The sequence below is a fragment of the Mytilus californianus genome, unplaced genomic scaffold (assembly GCF_021869535.1).
Source record: "Mytilus californianus isolate M0D057914Y unplaced genomic scaffold, xbMytCali1.0.p SCAF_2, whole genome shotgun sequence".
In the NCBI taxonomy this organism is placed as follows: Eukaryota; Metazoa; Mollusca; class Bivalvia; order Mytilida; family Mytilidae; genus Mytilus; species Mytilus californianus.
The window spans coordinates 110647698-110667011 of NW_026262668.1; the positions used below are offsets into that span (position 1 = coordinate 110647698).

The 19314-nt window shown below is 33.1% G+C and overlaps 2 protein-coding genes across 7 annotated transcripts in view; one reads left to right on the forward strand and one right to left on the reverse strand.

Annotated features, from left to right (window-relative positions):
* Positions 1 to 19314, reverse strand: part of LOC127728572 (uncharacterized) — an 879051-nt gene that overhangs the window by 427684 nt on the left and 432053 nt on the right. The gene's annotated exons all lie outside the window — the stretch shown is intronic.
* LOC127728581 (protein lev-9-like) overlaps positions 1 to 19314 on the forward strand; it is a 46608-nt gene that overhangs the window by 23868 nt on the left and 3426 nt on the right. Inside the window, exons 7-11 of the mRNA XM_052236098.1 lie at positions 6244 to 6417; positions 14514 to 14687; positions 15870 to 15954; positions 18331 to 18422; positions 18975 to 19160. Of these exons, the coding sequence (XP_052092058.1) occupies positions 6244 to 6417; positions 14514 to 14687; positions 15870 to 15954; positions 18331 to 18422; positions 18975 to 19160 (711 nt within the window). The remainder of the gene's footprint in view (positions 1 to 6243; positions 6418 to 14513; positions 14688 to 15869; positions 15955 to 18330; positions 18423 to 18974; positions 19161 to 19314) is intronic.

Genomic DNA, 19314 nt, shown 5'->3' on the forward strand with positions numbered 1-19314 from the left:
AAGCCTACCTCAGGAAAATGGTGTTCGGACCTCACCTTCTATAACGAATGAGATGACATAAAAACAAAAACAAAATTGCAATGAAAAGAAATACAATACATAGATATATATATATATGACTTAAGTTTTTAAGTCTCGCCTGTGCGAACGGCGGCTAGAAAGTGACAAACAAATCGAACATGCCTACATACCCGGATCTAAATCAACCCCTCTGATTGGACCATATTTTCCCGCTTGACTTTCGAACCGTGAGAAAATATTAGTATTATCTATATTATCTATATATAGAAATAAGAACATGTGTTATGATTGCAAATGGGACAACTCTCCACAAGAGACCAAATGACACATAAATCAACAACTATAGGTCACCGTACGGACATTAACAACGAGCAAAACCCATACCGCATAGTCAGCTATAAAAGGCCCCGAAGTGACAAATGTAAAACAATTCAAACGAGAAAACTAACGGCCTAATTTATGTACAAAATAATGAACGAAAAACAAATATGATACACAGCAACACACGACAACCACTGAATTACAGGCTCCTGACTTGGGACAGGAACATACAGAATGTAGCGGGATTAAACTAGTTTGAAGGCGCCAACCCTCCCCCAACATGTGACATTGGTGTAACAGTACAACATAAGAACAAAGTTTAACTATAAAAGTTAGTTGAAAAAGTCTTAACTCATCAGATGGATACAAATAGAAATATATCTAACCAAAACACAGAGTGTTTGCCTATAAACAAACAACACAAACTAAAATTTGAAAGAAATTACACAAAACGGGGCCAGAATCCAATATCTTTATCTATAAGTTTACAGTTTTTGCCCAATCTGCAAATAGGCCTAAATAGAAATTTATCTGAGACAAAATCAAAATTAGCCAATTCTAAATATCTAATGAACATAACATACGGACAAGCTATGGATGAACCTTTTGAAATGAGAATTTCGTTTCCTTTACGATACTAATCGGTTTTACTTTTGTTTATATGCAAAATCAAAAAATTGTAATGTATAACGACGTCTTTAAAGGGGCATTCATGTTAAAAAAAAGTCTAAAATAAACAATTTACGATGCATAAACTCGATCATAATATGTATCCGTATTTCGTATGTATTTTAGTCCAGACGCCATCTAATTAACCACCGAGGTGACCTTCTGAAGACTGCCGACGGTCAAACAACCCGATAAAAACATAAACATAGATATAAATAGATAGCGAACTCTTGCAATTGGATTTTTCTAGGTCTGTTTGATTAAATATTATAGGTTAAAACAATATGTTAATAATCGTTTTTACCTGTATAAGAATGAGTTTTAGTAGGTCGAATCAGTCAACCAAATGGTTTACCCTTGTTTCATCCCAATGTTGACATTCTTTTCCTGTTAATAGCCTAGTTCATGCGTAATCCATCTCTAGCTAAGGGGTTCAATTGAAGTTCACATGAATACGGATTTACTGAGGTCGAATTATTCACTTGCAAGTGAATAATTTATTAACGATGTTTCTTTACTTATTTTGACAAAACTGAACCAAACTGGCTGCTAAAAGCGTATTATTATTTCCCCATTTCACTTTCATTAATGATTGAACAAAAAAAAATCATATTTTATTTTTTCTATATGTCGTTGCTAATGCCCCTTTAAAACATAATGAACTAAGTTCGTCATACCTCAGAAAATCAGAAAAACTTAGTAACGTCATTGTAAAATCTCTGATTATGAGCAAATCAGCTGAATCTTTAAAATTTGTACATAGTTTCTTTTGATGTATCTGCTAAAACCGGATCTTTTTTGTTAGAGTTTTTAGTTGTGTTTCGTTTAGAAGCTTCCACGATGGAAGTAACAAAAGAGTTTATAGTAAGATCTGGTAACCCACTCACTTCATGTGCCCATTTTATACCATATAAATTTGTTAAATATAAAGCAACGTGTACCGGTTGGGCAGGTAAAGAATCTTGTCAGTGTTCAGTAATGAATTTTTCCCACCTTCTAAAAGCGTAGAAATACGACTTAACAGGTACTGTCACTTTTACTGTTCAATAATAATCCACACATCTTTGGATATAGACTGTACAAATGGCTTCCTGTTTCTACTCCACTGTCCTTTATTGCGTCCTTTACATGCCGATCTAAACTGATGCCTGTTAAGAAAATGCAAATATAAATATCTACTAGTATGTTTTTTATTTAATGAATCTGAATTTTAAGAACTGTGAGCCAAATATACCATTTTGACCCCTACCTCGTTTTATGAGACTCTCATCTCGAAAAAACCTGTAATCTCTTATGAAAGCTTTAAACTTACCTACTTCGTCCAGTAGCATAGGCCAATGAACTGCAGATGTCCACTCAGGTACAATCAAAGTATAGCTACCTTTATCGTGTATCATTTTGTTAATGGTCTGTAGGACCAACCGAGGTGATAGAACTAACCAATTGTTCTCGCCACTCCATGGCACAGGAAAAGCATTAATGCCTGATGTACCTGTGTACCAAGACTCTGAATTGAAATTCTCGCTTTTTGTATTGTAATTTTGTGCAAAGCGATCAAAAGTATATGGACCCCATAACTTATTCAGATACACGAAAATTCAATCGTCGATTTCCCAATCATCAAAATCTGATTTCCTACCCAGACTGTCTGCCTTATCATTATGCTCACGTGGTATTCATACTAAGTTTAGTTTGATTTTGTTATCGTGACAAATATTATGAACAGACATAATTCTTTTTTCTTACTACCAACTTTCATAATATGTGGCATATTTTTATTGTCTCCGTAAACTCTTATTGTCAGACCGTGCAATATGATAATACTGTTTTTATAACCCTTTTTACTGATTCAAGTGCTCTCCGTGTAGAGGTTTTTTCTTTTTCAGTGGAAGACCAACTTCCGTATATCTCTATCGGTTCGTTCTCTGAACCTGTGGTCAAATGACTCCCGAAACCTGTTTCTGAGGCGTCACAAAAGACGAGATAGTCTTGTGCTTCGTTGTATGTCAACTGACATAACTGAGATCCTATCTCGTTTATTTGGTCTATATTATCTAACCAAAACCTACATTCCGTTTCCAGCTTCCGAACTGAATATCACGCTGGAATTCCAGCCTTCTCTTGTAAGTATGCAATCATACATAAATCTTGTTCTTTAATGTGCAATATCCCCTGAAACAGCTTGTGTTGAAATGATCTGTCAAACAATACTAGCAAGTGACCTTACTTTGAAATATATCATTCCCTTTTCGTATTGTTGTAACAGATCACTCAAAGACTCTTTTAACTTGTTCAACCTTTTAGCGTTGACTGTCAGTACACCGTCTTCCATACACCAACAAAAACCCAACCACTCCAGTTTTTGTGTAGGTGCCCAATTACACTTTTTTGAACCCTGAATCTTTTAAATAATTCCTGATTGTATCACTAGCGTTTAATGCATCTGAATAAGTAGCACCTACCCCTAAACCATCGTCTAAATACATAACTATTTTCAACCCTCTTCTTCTCCAATGTTTTACGACTTCTCGAACTACTTAAGTGAGTATGCAACTTTCAAATCATATGAAAAAATGTAATCTTGTCTGTTAAACATTTGTCTAGCTGTAATGGCATCATCGATTTTGTGACGTAATTTAAAAAAAATGTGGATTTATATGTCTCGCGTCCAACACAAATCTTAGTTTTGAACCATTATTAGCTACTGTTAGAGGGTTTATAACATGTGGTTGTTCGTTAACGCTGTAATTGCACCCTTTTTTCAACAACTTGTCGATCTTTTCCGACACAAAAATCTGATAGTCACGCGCCGTTATTTTCTAACATAATTCTCTTTTGAAAAATGAAAAAAGGAATCACGTACCCGTTTTGTATAACGTATTAGGACTTATCTTGTTTTTATGGTCTACCGTCGCATGTGGACACTCTCTCCTCCAATGAACAGTTTCATTACAATTGCAACATCTTTCTGGCCTTGTAAGGTGTTGGCCTTAAATCGGTTCTGCGTTTAGCCTTCACTTTCTTTAATTTTGAATCGGCTCTACTCTGTGCCTTGTATATTCTTTTTTTTTCATCTTCGGAATCCTCTGCTAATGGATTTGTGGTGTATTTGTCGAAAACCGTCATCCTACGTCTGAAAAATCTGCTAACTTAATAAGCTTTTGTCTTGATTTAATTAGTTCCAAAACTTCTGAAATCTTTCTTTTTGTGGTTTGGATGCTGTCATTGGTCAAATTTGTCTGATTCCAACTAGTTGTTTGCTTCCTGAACTTTCACTAAGACCTTCTTGTTGTGTTTATATTGTTCTTCGAGACTTGAAGGTCTCTGTCATGGTCTCGTCAATTTTGGCTAACTGCGACTCGGAAATGCCTTCTGGCTATGAGATTGGCGTCCATTTTGAAGTCTTCCCTGTACGAGCGGCGGCTAGAAAATGATAAACAAATCGAACATGCCTACATACCCGCATCTAAATCAACCCCAGTGATTGGACCATACGCATATTACCCATAATGTCAATACAATATTTTCCCGCTTTCCTTTCGAACGAGAGAAATGTTGAACTTAAAACAATTAAGACCCGGACCTAGCTAACCATAAGTCACCTTGATATTATTGCGAATGCAATCAAACTTTCCTTAGAATCAATTCAAGTTTACATGTCCTTTTAAATTGTTGGAAATTGTACTGTCCAATTGAAAATATTCATCTCAAAAGCTAACCAAACCTTTAAACAGACTTATTCACAAGGGAAATAGTTACGATACTGTTGTCAAGTCATTAAAGACGGCATTTTTTGGAATTAATATTGATTCACTCATAGGGTCTTTGTATCGGAAAAAACACACTTGACATTGATTCACTCTTAGGGTCTTTGTATTGAAAAAAAAACACATCTAATATTGATTCACTTTTAGGGTCTTTGTATTAGAAATACACACATTTCATATTGATTCACTTTTTTTTGGTTATGTTCTTCTCGTATAATTTATTATGGCATGATACTAAACACCTAACGGAAGGGATAGTGGTTAGTTTTCATATAATGGAGACATTATCTTTCAATCTGTTCAATTAAAGTCTGGAGCTAGCATGTCATTAACTGCTAGTAGTCCTTTGTTAATGTATGTTTAGCATTGTCAATTTGCTTAGTTTCTTCTGTTAACTATTCTAACATCGAACTCGGACTGCTTTTGAACTGAGTTTACCGTGCGTTTTACTGTGTATTTGTTTATTTCACATTGGCTAGAGGTATAGGGGAAGGGGAAGGTTGAGATCTCACAAAACATATTTAAGCCCGCCGCATTTGTAAGCCTGTCCCAAGTTATACAGTCAACCTATAACCGTTGTAAGTCTTGTGTTTTTTTTTTCTTAATTTTGTTTTATTTGTTTGTTTTCGGAGTTAAGTGTGGCGTCCATTTCGTCCACTAGTATACATTATTGTTTAGGGACCAGATGAAGCCCGTCTCCGGATGATGGATTTTATTATGCTGTGTTGAAGACCCATTGATGGCTGTTTTCTGCTCTTTGGTCGGGTATTTGTCTCTTTGTCACATTCATTGTATAATAGCTATTGTTCTCTATGGAGTTCAATGTGAATTTTAAATTTTGCTTCGGAAAAAAAAACAGTCATTCATTGATTAATTTGGCTGTACAAAAAATTAAACTCCTAGTAATGAAAATACATATCCCAATACTGGATAATAATATAAGATAATACATCATATACGGATACTATCCAGAAATAATTGCTTATTTTGATCTGTCTCCAAAAAATGATTGCATACATTAATGAATACTTGGATCAAACTCTTTCAATTTAGAGGTTTCACAATGATATGTTCGTGCCGTGTATTAAAGGCATTCTTAAACAGAACTTAATGGGGGAAATAGTTTGATCTTTATGGCTCTTTCACATGTATTTACACTGTTATTTTTTAAATGGTAGAATATAGTAAAAAGATCATGACATGACATGTTTGTATATCAAATTTAATATCAGCCCTCCGTCAATATGAGTCTCGAGCCTTATGCCATCGCGCTGATATCATGAATTACGGCTGATAAAACATTTGTTTTGATGAATGTACTATAATTCCAGAAAATTTATTCCATTTGGAAATTATATTATGAAGGAAATTCTATTTCGTGATAGGGGTATTCATTGGCGAGTAAGAGAAAATTAGGAATTTTTATATTTTTACATTAAAGTAAAGTTCTGTTTTATGATTGTAGCTGTGAATTGTGGTTTCCCTGTTGATATAAAGGATGGATGGAGAGAAGGGCATATGTTTGAGTACAAAAATCAAGTTAAATATAACTGTAAACAAGGGTACAAACTTCATGGTGATATAATATTAACATGCGAAGCTGATGGGATATGGGAAGGACTAGTGCCTGAATGTATTCGTAAGTATAATCAATGGTCAATAAGTTTATAAAATTTGTATTTCGTCCTAATATAATGCCAAGACATTTGTTATTGTTGAAGTATACATTGGAATTCAGTCGGATCCGTATTTTCTCCTCGTATACATTGGAGGATCCTGGATTATACTAAATGAATAATTTTGAAGACATGATACATAATTAGTTTTAATTTACTTTGTCATAAAATATATTTTAATCAAAACTTGTCAAAACAAAATTCTTGTTACAATGTATCCGTGAGTTTGCTTTCAGGCACAATTTGTCAAAGTGCTCTCAACATAGTTTAAGTGAGTTTCAGAAGGTAAGGTGAATTAAATTTGGAAGAGCAGAATGAGATACTTCAGAAGAAATTGTCAGATAACGAACACAAATTTTCAAAACATGACAGAGGTAGAGAGGTAGAGCCCATTTCTCCTGTATTAGTTTCACTCGTAGGGTCTAGCGGATTAAAGCAAACACCAAACAGTTTCCACTAAATTAGAATGTAATTCAGCGCTACATGTTGCCCATTTAAGGCATTTTGATACAAAATTGAAAATTTTAAATGATTTTGTAAAATTTGGCATCAAAGGATGTCTGTAACAAAAATGAAATATTTTTTATTCGATAGATAATAAATAGATTTACTTCCTACAGAAGTTAGGTTTTGTTTAAGAATATTCATCTTATACATTTTGTTTCGGTGTATTTTACTTGGTCTTCTATAGAGAAAAAGTCATAATATTATAAGAATATCATAATACACTCATGTAGCTGTGATAATGTGAATTCAAGCAAATATTGTAAGACTTTTTTTAAATGGCTCTGGGTTGAACAAATCCCGGGGAATTGGGCACAACCTCTTTTTGTTATCTATTGAGAAAATACGCAGCAATGATGAAGTGTTTGAGTGCAGATAATTTTTAAGGCCCGTTGTCGCTATCAAACTTTTCTTGTACAAGTTTTCTCTGTCAAAGTTTTTGATGTTTTTTTTTTTTGTAAGAAAACATTCATCAAAAACTTTGAGGGACTTGGATGGAATAGAATCTCTTCCTGTCTTCTTGACCTTGGACATTGTAATGGGTTGAATTCGAAATATATAATGTAGAAAGGAGTAACTGGGACATGCTAAGGACATCAAGGCAAAATTGTTTGTTTTGTGTTTGACCAAAAAATCTATTATCCTTTCGTAAGGGAGTTAATCACTATCAAAGGCTTGAAAAATGTCATTTGCGGCCATAACTCGGAACCTAGCAGTATGAATGACATAAGGTCTCAATATTGACGCATTAATTGTTGATCTTTATTAGAGTCTAAGGTCGAATTACTGATACATCTTTGACATAGAAAAGTCTCAGTTTAAGGCTATCCTGTGAGTTGATTTTTTTTGTTTTTTGCCATGGCCTTGTCAGTTTATCTTTGACTTATGAGTTTGAATATCCTTTTGGTATCTTCCGCTCTCTATTTACTCAATACATACTTTAGAAGATAGAAAAAGCAGAAGCTATATTTCGATAAGAATATGATGCACAAACTGAAGGATTATCTAGGTAAAACATTTATCATATATGATCTTCCAGTAATTAATATATGTAAACTTTTCAAACAGAATTAATCCAAAGAAAGATTTGATATATTCAAAGTGTTTTAGTCGTAAAATGAAAAGAAACGAGTGACTTATATGCCTTAATGGTAGATACGACATGACATTGACTTATATGCCTCAATGGTAGATACGACATGACATTGACTTATATGCCTTAATGGTAGATACGACATGACATTGACTTATATGCCTTAATGGTAGATACGACATGACATTGACTTATATGCCTTAATGGTAGATACGACATGACATTGACTTATATGCCTTAATGGTAGATACGACATGACATTGACTTATATGCCTCAATGGTAGATACGACATGACATTGACTTTTTTTTATAATTTTCACGATGCAATTATGTAATAATGTTGATGACTAATATAAACAGTGAAGCATAGTTAAACGTTGAATCATTTCACATGTAAAAGGAACTGAGTGATTTAACGAATTGATAAGTTTATTTTTCAAATCATCATTTTCGTTGCTTAAAAAGTCAAAATAGGGTTTATATACGACGACACAACAGCTGTGGCTAAAAATATATTAGTACGTCAGAATCATTGACAACTCGACGACAGATTTTATCCATCGGATTGATACATACTGAAAACACATTCTCTATACATAATTCGTCTAAATAACAGCCCAACAATGTTAGATCTGTAAATTTGCGGAAGCAAATTTTTTGTTCTTCCCTGGCCGGGATTCTAACTCATGCTACTGAGATATCGTTGCACCAAATCGCCTTGCACTATGCCCGATGCGCTAGATAACTCGACCACCTAGGCTCGACAAAAATCAAGCTTTTGGTGGCCGGGTGTTACCTTTCCTCGTCAGTTTTTATCTAGCGTCGTAAGACAGTACATGATATATAAGCCATGAAGATGGAATAATACAGGTCAGCTGAATTATCTATCGTAGAGGATCTTACAAATTAATGTAGGATGCAGTCACAGAAATAATAATATTATAAGTACGTCTGAACCAGTGGCAACTCTACGACAGATTTTATCCATCGGATCACCAGTGATGGTGATACCATCGGATCACCAGTGATGGTGATACAAGTCTGAAAACACATATTATATTCATAATTACTCTAAATATCAGCACAACAATGTTAAATCTGCGAATTTGCGGAAGCTAATTTTTGTTCTTCCCTCGCCGGGATTCGAACTCATGCACCATGAGTTCGAATCCCAGCGAAAGAAGAACAATAATTTGCTTCCGCAAATTTGCAGATTTAACATTGTTGTGCTGGCATTTAGAGTAATTATATATATATAATTTGTATTCTATTCTAAAGGCGGAGTCATAATTTTTCCATATTCTAAAACAAGGAAACTATAACTGTGACTTAAGATGGCGACCAGCAATAAAAGCGCTGTTCCTTTGCTTTTTATGGTTGTTTTTCCTGTGCATGTACTGATTTTGTGTCATGGATGGATTTCGTGTCAGGGATGGGACCCATTTGTGGCCCTCGGCTTTTGTCTGCTCTTTGGTCGGGTTGTTGTCTCTTTGACATATTCCCCATTTCCATTCTCAATTTTATGGATACCCATATCCTTTGTTTTTCTATTAAATAGACTTAATTTAGTTTTTTGGTAAGATGCTGTTTTCCCCATTTCTGGATAAACCATTGGTGTTTATTGTTGAATTTACATTCAAATATAAAATCTCTCTGTGTTGTCCCTTAAGGTCAACAAATAATAGTTCTTTAGAAAAACTAGTCAAATACTGGATAAAAGGGTTAATATTTCAATTTCAACTCAAAACAAATCGATTAAGACTGCATCGAGTAAAAAAACTCATCGAAGATACCAGCCTTACGATTTTGAACGCCAGAAGCGCCTTTCGTGTACAAAAGACTCATCAGTGACGCTCGAATCAAAAAGTTAAACGGCGAAAAAATACGAAGAGCACCTAGTGCCAAAAATTCCGAAAGATTTGCCCAATACAGCTAAGGTAATCTATTTCTTGGGTAGAAAATCCTTAATATTTCGAACAATTCTAAGTTTTGTAAACAGTTAATTGTTGAATATGACAACATCAATGATAATTCATGACAACACAGAAGTGCTCACTACTGGGCTCGTGATACCCGCGGGGAGGTAATCTCTTCCGGCAGTGGCATCGACCAAGTGGTGGTGAAAAAATTTCATCAATGATACCAGGCTTATAATTTTGTACGCCTGACGTGATTCGTATACAAAAGACTCATCAGTGACGCTCGAATCAAAAAAGCTAAAAGGACATATAAAATACAAAGTTAAAAAGAATCGAGGGCCAAAAGTTCCAAAATATTTTGTCATATAAATAGGCGTCTTTTACTATTTATACGAATTAACACTCATTTAAAAATGTCAAAGCAGGGAACAGGACACAATTGATCAATTTACGGATCAGACGATTCTTCTGGTGTCTTAAGACCTATGACCGTGATAAAACATATCTAAAGAGGACAGAGACACAGACATTGTATCGATCAACTCATAAGGGATAGTGACCTTAAACTTGCTTACTGTCGATTTAAGTCGGTATTTCCCGGCATCATCATGAGGTGTTGTGCGATTGGAGCACAAATGAAATCCGTACAATGAACGTTCATAGTTTATTAATTGAAATAAATGACTTTGTTAAACCTTCACGAAATGTAATGAAACTTGGATAGTCGCATTGTAACGATCAAGAAATAACATCTGAATATCATAGTAGATTTTTGTTTTATTTTTCTAATATATTTGGACCTTTTTTACGCAACATTAAACTTTAAAATTTTTCATATTTTTCCTAAATCTAATATTAGGAAATAGTAAACCGAATTATTCTTAAATAAACCTGTATCAATAACTGAACCTTGGAGTTCTATCGCCTATGATTTGATTTCCAATGATCTAACCAGTCCACCACATATTCTATGCGCCGATTTGTTTTCACTTTATTCTGTAAAAAAATCGTTAACACATCGAGTGAATGCGTTTATAAATATTATATCACACTGAATAAATTTCTATAAATATGAAACTATTTATTATGTACCCAAGGACTAATGAAAGTTATTATTATAACACGTTTGAAAATATACATATGTAATTAATGTTATTTAAGATTGGACAAAGTCCATTCATCTGGACGAAACGACATTTATGGAAGTAGGTAAGCATCTAACTTGAAATGATAAACGTTGATGTAATTGTATTTGCTTGGCAGTATTTAAACAAGCTATGAATAAAGGCAACAGTAGTATATCGGTGTTTAAAAGTCATAAATCGATTGAGAGAAAACAAATCATAGTTACAAACTAAAACCGAGGTAAACACATCAACTATAAGAGGAAAACAAAGGAACAACAGGAACACTAAATTTCAACAAAAACAAACGCCAACATACATAGAAACGAACTATTTGATAACAACTGCCATATTCCTGACTTGGTACAGGACATTTTAAGAAAAAATGGTGGATTGAACCTGGTTTTATGGCTAGCCAAACCTCCCGCTTATATGACAATGTTAAAAAATATCGCTGAAATGGCAACACTACGTGACAGAAATACAGCACAAACACACGCAAGAACACTCATCAAAGAGAAACGCACAAACAAATATAATAGTCGACACAACATACAAACCGCAGAACAACAATGAACATCTTCCATCAACGACAGACACAACAGGACATCACAAACAGTGACGCACTTACGTAACAAACATGCAATCTCGAACTTTATACAATTATTTTCACAATACCAGTCAAAACAATTTTCATGTCAATGATGGTATTGAAAGGCAATTTTATAACTATTTGGACTACAAACGATACGACATAACACATTATCCAACCGAAACCATAACAGAAACATCAAAAATAAATACATGAATGTTGGATGTACAAAATACCGAGACACGTCGTATAGCAATGCGTATAGTATAATATGAGTGGTTATATTATGAACAATGCTTCAGAATAAAATTATTCAACATGTACAAATGAATTTCAACTTAGTGTTTTTCAAACGAATAATTACATAAGTATTAATACGTGTCTATCATTAAAATTTCGAATGAAAGTGGTCTTAACATAACCTTTTTTTTGGACTAATTTGGTTATGGTTTTACAAGGGATAATTTTATCCTCATTGCTACTCTCACTAAAATCAAATAATATTTGTCATTTCTAAATGATTTTGTTTATTAGAAGAAATTGATAGTGATTAACAAATGTTCAAGATTTCCAGTTAAACACATTCACATGTTTGATACTAGGATCGACGCAGAAATTCAAACGTGGCTTGAACCTTTCCAACCTTGCAGACAATATGTTGACCAACATACTCGGTTATTTGTGGTGGAGGGGGTTTATTGTTGTTAGAAGGCTGTTTTCCAATTACCTTTATCCCATTTCCCACATTCCACATGTTAAATTTTACTTAAAATGAGCAGTTCATTTTGATATCCCTTCAAATTCACTTTTTTTAATTTCTGTATACAATTAATTTCCTTCTAATTAATCTTTTAAAATCTTATTTAATTATTCTTTTTTTTTTTTGTGGATGCGATCGGAATTAATCAATGTTGATAATATTTTAATGTCCCTCTACTAAAAACATGTTTACATAGAGCCAGGAATAATACTTTTTGTTCGTGCATACATTTAAAGTCACCATTAGTCATCTTTTTCTTGTACTTTTGATTTCGAATTTGCAAGTAAAAGATAATCACGAGCATTTGGGATATAACTTTATTTGGCTTTTCTCCTTAATTTTACGAACCTCTAACGTCAGTCGTTCATCGCTAAACCAAGCAAACTAAAACAAATCAACCTAGTAAGACGTATGTACTTTTAAATCATGACTGATTCATTTGTAGATTAAGATATCGGTATTAAATTTGTAAAACAATAAATGTACAGAGCTAGACGAATTTTGTTCCAGTTAATTAAAATTTAATCAAATGACATATGATATCCACTTTATATTCAGAATAAATTCTTGATAGATATGAGCCTTGAGGACATCAGACTATGAATTTCCATTTGTATGTTTTTCGTTGTTTTTCGTTTTTTTGCCATGACATTGTCAGTTTATCTTAGCCTTATGAGTTGTTTATGTCACCTTGATATTTTCTGCATATTTATTAAGAAAAATTCAGCAGCACATAAACATGGACTATATGCCTTCCTCCTGATTCCATATCTCGTAGCCACAATTTTTTCCACCTTCTTCGTTTTTTGATTTGGTAATATCATCCTCTGAATTTTGTTCGAATTTGTTTCCAAAAGTCGGTTTATTTCATTCAAGTATACAATTATTCCTTCATCCATGACTTTCCATGTTTGGGATTTCAGCATTCTGGATGCAGATCAGTCTAGAAAACGCTTCGAAACAATCCAACTTTATGATGTCATTTTCAACTATCTTGGTGGAAATGCCATCAGAATTTGTTACAAGGAATCCCAGTCCATTTTTTTCATAATGGACAACATTGCTGTTTTTGGGGACTGAAATGATTGTACATAACATACAATTTCAATTGTATGCGTTTTCTCTTGTTTTTGAAATTTTATTGTTGGAAACGAGAAATATGTTATCAATTTTTTTCTGAAAGAAGTTCTGTAAATTGTTGATCCACATTTAACAAAGTCCGAGATTATAACTAAGAAATGACAATGATTAAGTGAGTCTTTGTTTAATATAAAACAAAATGATTATATTTTATATGCGAAAGTGAATCCATGAAAAAGGTTATTGCATAGGGAGTTTAAATTGAGGCAAAAAACATAAATGTTATGTTACATGTTGCTTTAACAATTATTTATTGGGCAAATGCAAAAGGAATTATCAATTAAAAAAGGATTTTTATAAACAATATAAGGTACGATTTCGGGTTTGCTTTTCACTTGAAAATATTCAATACGCTACTAAAGAAATCAAAATTGGTGATATCAAGATGAAATACCAAAATGAATCCAAAGGCTAGTAAGTAACTGGTTAAATGAGGCTTTTAATTTACAAACATTTGTTTCTTTTTCAAACCAATTTTGATGCGTACGTTGGTTTATCAATGATTCCATGAAATAATTGTCACTGGACGTTAATCAAGCGGCCATCAATCTTTTTTTTTAATTCAGTTGTACAATTTCTGCTGAATTTTCAGGCAAAATTATAGAAGATGTTACTATTTCCGAACTATACCGCACTAAAATGTTCGAAAATTGAAATTTCTACACTGAACGTAGAATTTTTGTTTTTCATTCAGTAATGATGTATCATTTTATTGCTTTTCTCTTTATAGTAGATCTCAGGTATAATCAAAATTAAAGGGTGTTTTTTTATATATTGATATCTCATCATTATTTAATTGGACTTTTTTTTCATTTGATATGCCTTTTGTAGCACCAAGGTTTCTTCCATTTTATCATATGCATAGGGGAAAAACATAATAGAATGTTGATTTTTGTTGCACTTACAAAATCTATTATATGTTCCAGCTGTTGAATGTCCACATCTCAGTTTACCTCGCTATGGTACAATTATTGGATCAGGAAATGCTTATGGCACGGTTTTAAGCTTTGAATGCATGAAAGGTTTCAAACACAAGGGATCAGTAGAAAGACGATGTCAAGAAAACGGGCAGTGGAGTGGAGATGATGTTACATGTTCAGGTTATGTTTTTAATTTTACAGTATTTCATTTATGATTCGTGAATATTTAGTAAATCTTACTAATACAAATTAATACTGGAAAAATGGTCTATACATTATCAATCCATCTACACCATGTAACTAAAATGAACATCTTACTGTAAACGTACATTAAGGGAGTATGGTGTATAAAGAAAATTGACAGTCTTTGTTCATACTTTGGCAAAATGTGGTATATATTGCGCTTTTTTAAAACATAATATGAATAATAGGTCACCGAGCTAAAGGTACAGTTTATTGACATATTTTGTTTGGATTATACAGTAGCATTATCGTGTGAATAGGATGAAAACTAAATTACTGAATTTTGTAATGAAATATGGGAAGATAGCTATTGCCCTTCGTTTTTAACTATTTGTTTCAATTTTTTATAGGAACTTACATCGATAGAGAAAAAATGTAAAAAGCAAAGATGTTAAACAAAATCAGATCTACAAATAAGTCAACATGATGGCCAACCTGTAGGGAAAAAATGAAAAAATATAGTTATTCCTTATAATTTATTGATGAATAATTTTTGAAAAAGATAATTATTTTATGTTTATTCTGGTAAAGAACATTTAATAAACATCAACATGTAAAATCGGAAAAATTGTCTGCTGGGATATCAGGCGGACAAATTTGACAAAAACTGGCTGTTTAACAATAAACAGTTTTAAGGTTGTAAAGACCTTCACAATTTTGTTGTGTCTATTTTCTAGCTAACATGATATCCCATGTATAACATCAGACAGTTCACAGAAGCTTTAGAAACATTTATATGTTCCTTCTTAAAGATAGAACGTTGTTCCATTTGCAATTACATCCCATCTCTTTATTTTTACATTGTTATTGTTTAGGGACCAGCTGAAGCCCGCCTCCGGGTGCGGGATTTCCTCTCTGTGTTGAAGAACCATTTGTTGCTTTAAGCTGTTTTCTGCTCTTAGGTCGGGTTGTTGTCTCTTTGACACATTCCCCGTTTCCATTCTCAATTGTATTAATCGTGCTTGTATTCATCTCAACTGTGGCAATAAGCTGAGAGATATCGTACCAACGGTGACATTATTATAGCCTTTTTCTTTTTTTCATAAAAATATAAATGCATTTTAGAGTGGTTTGGATATATATTTTAATTCATTAACAATTATGTTTATTTTGTGACAGAAGTCAACTGTGGATGGCCAAAACCCTTTTACAACGGATATCTTTTAGGTCAGAAAACTTCCGTTGGATCAGTTATTTTCTACAGGTAATTTTATTTCTAATCATATGGAAACGAAGCAAACGGAATCAAATTATATGCGGATATGAACAGCAAATCGAACTAAAAACTTAAATCATTTTAATTTGAATAGATTGCAAAACAAATGAATTCCCGGTATTTGAAAATTATGTGTTTGCTGTGAATTTTTCAAATTATATTTTATTTTAAAACGTAGGTGGCAATTTTTTCGGGACAAGTGGAACTGTGATAATTTGATTAAAGTTGTATATTTTCTTCTTGGCAACAAGATTGTACGTTTCGGCAGTAAAGTTTATCGATAGGTTGTAGGTATTTCTATGGGCTTCAGTGCGCCACTTAAATAGCAGACATGTTCTTGTATTGTTATGATTCACAGTCTATGGCCAAGTTCGGGAAAGATCTACCTGAATTTCATTTATTGATGAATTCAACAACACTTACCGTAACCTTGAGGATATGTTGTTGTTATCGAAGGGAACTTACTCTTATATGAATCCCAACTCGTTCGCTATGCCCGTGTCTGTAGTGACATTATAGACTTCAAACAACGTAATATATGTATCACTGGTAAACCTTTACTATAAATTTTTTATAGATTTAAAGACTTGGTTAGAAAGTTTGGTTGTATCTGTACAAAATTATAAGAAACTGGATATCATATCCTATACTTTGCGGCGATGTTGTTTATAGAGCCCGTAAATATAAATCCATATAAACTTATCGATCATTTATATAAAATTATTCTAAAAGGTTGTGAATTTCACACTGTAATAAGATTTTTGAATATTGTGTTTATCGGTATTAACATTGATTCTGTTATCAATAATTAAAAGGACGTTTAAGCAACCAACAATCAATCAATCAATAATTAAAACATAACTAAATACGTATATTGCTATCAGTTATCAAAACATACGGCCAACAATCCATTCGATAGTTACATTTGGCACTGCTCAATGTCATTTTCTTTCGCAGACTGTTTTTGACATTTCTTATTTAAAATGTTTTACATTTTTTAATTTTCGCACTATTTGTCTTGGTCGTACCTGATAAGGTGTATTATAGAAAAACTGTGTGCGCAGTAAAATCGGTATCGTGTTTTATTAATCCTTCATCGTGCACTGTATGCATTCGATTATGACGAAAGATTATAAAGGGATATTGAAAACAAACTGACAATGCCATCGCAAATTATAAAAATTGGACAAAATGAATAACAACAGTTCACAAAACACAACATAGAAAACTTAAGACTAAGCAACACGAACACCACCAAAAAAACCGGGGGTGATCTCAGGTGATCTGGAAGGGAAAGCAGATCCTGCTACCCTATACATGTAGTATATCCTAAAATGCAGTGTGAGAATGAATGTTAAAGGTCCTAGAATATAAAAAATAAGGTCAAGGGTAGGTGACATGAATAAAGAAATTTTTTTATATGAAAAAATAAGGAAATCGGCCAAAAAATAAAAGAATATATTTTTATTCATGTTAATTGACAGAAATAATTTTCTTTTATAATCCTTAATAGTAAATACGGAGATGTTCACTTCATCAACTTCCTGTTTAGATTAATAAATAACCCTGTCTCTGTACCCATGTACGGTGTAGTTTTCAGTATTCAGTTTTATATCTTGGGGATAATTTTGAAAGAAAATGACTTCCAAATGGCACTCTCGATTCGAAACAATATACAACAACATACCAAAACATTGTTAGATTAATTTGTATGTTTGTTTTAATTTTTTATTCAGTTGTGTTGTATATCTGTGATGTATTTTTACACAGATTTGGCTGTTGGATCCAAATTATTGTCACATTAACCTATTATGTCTGTTTAGGTGGCTCACACTATTTTGTCAATATAACTGAACTATAAATAACTGTCATACAAGAAGGAGATTTAGGTAGCTATAAAACAAGTTTAAACCAATCATTTTCTTCGGAAAATGCCTGTACAAAGTGAGGATATGGAAGTTGTTTTTTCGTTGTTCCGTCGATAAATAGTGTTTAATTTTGTCAGTTTTTATGGACACCTCCTTTTTTTTAATTTGCCTTGCAGTTCGGTATTTCTGTTATACTCGCTTATTCTTAAACGGCCTGATTTTCGACAAAAAAATCAACGAAAAACAAATATGACAGACAGCAACCACTGAATTACAGGCTCCCTATGTGGACAGGTATATAGAAACCGTGTTGGGGTCAAACTTGTCTGTGAGCGCTCACCCCTTCCTAACTGTATTTATACTTTATCAGTTGACAAAGCATTTTGAAAATATATTATGTATTTATAATTCAATAAATATGTCAGCGATTTTCCGGGTGTCTCCTTGAGTTTTATATTTGTAAACCAGTTTCAATTTTCTGATTATTACTTTTCAGCTGTGACATTAGGACGAATTTTGAAGGTTCATCACTTAAGACAACATGTCTAGAAAACGGGACCTGGTCACATCCTCCACCTCTATGCTTAGGTGTGTTTTACACTATAAATAAATCTAATTTTTATTTATGAATAATTTAAGGTGTTATATAAGCAAATAGTATACATTAATATAAGAACATTAGAATGATTTTTTCCAATTATAAGGACAGTATTATGTGAATAAAAAGAGATTTGAGGTAAACGTCAATAAAAAAGCAAACATACAATAAACAGCGTTTTCGTTCTTGCATTTTCCCGTACAGTTCCAAACGCTTATGTTATGCCGTAATAAGAGTCGATTGTGCAATGCCGTCATATAAGCCGATTGATCTCGGGTCATCCGGGGTTTAAGTTATTCATTCAAAAACAAAACTTTAAATTAGTCTTAAATCATGCAGGAAAATATAATCATGCGGTTACAAAAGACAGACAAACGTCAACAACATAAGGTGTGATTTAAAAACAAAATATATTCCATAAAACACAAAACGAACATCCACAGATTATGAGACAAGTACCACATCAAAAACTACGGTTGAAATCTTGCCATACAGAGGAAATAAGCTTTTTCATATTTTATAATTCATGAGATGTTTTTCAGGACAGTGTCTTATTCCTAGTATACCAGATGCAACTTTGAATGGACAACCAGACAAACGAGAGGGTGTTTGGGCTCGTCATGGGACTGTTTTAAACTATCAGTGTAAACAAGGATTAGTTCCTGATGACAATAGACCCGTGAGATGTGACAATGGGACATGGACTTCTCAACCTAAATGTACACCTGGTAAGATACAAATAAATAAATAATTATGACGAAACAAGTGGAACTGTGAGCTATTGCTCACTTATGATTCTCCCCGCTTAAGGTATTCGATAAACAGGAAGTTGAATTGCGAAGGATGTAAAAACACATCTCATGACAAACCATACTCACACAA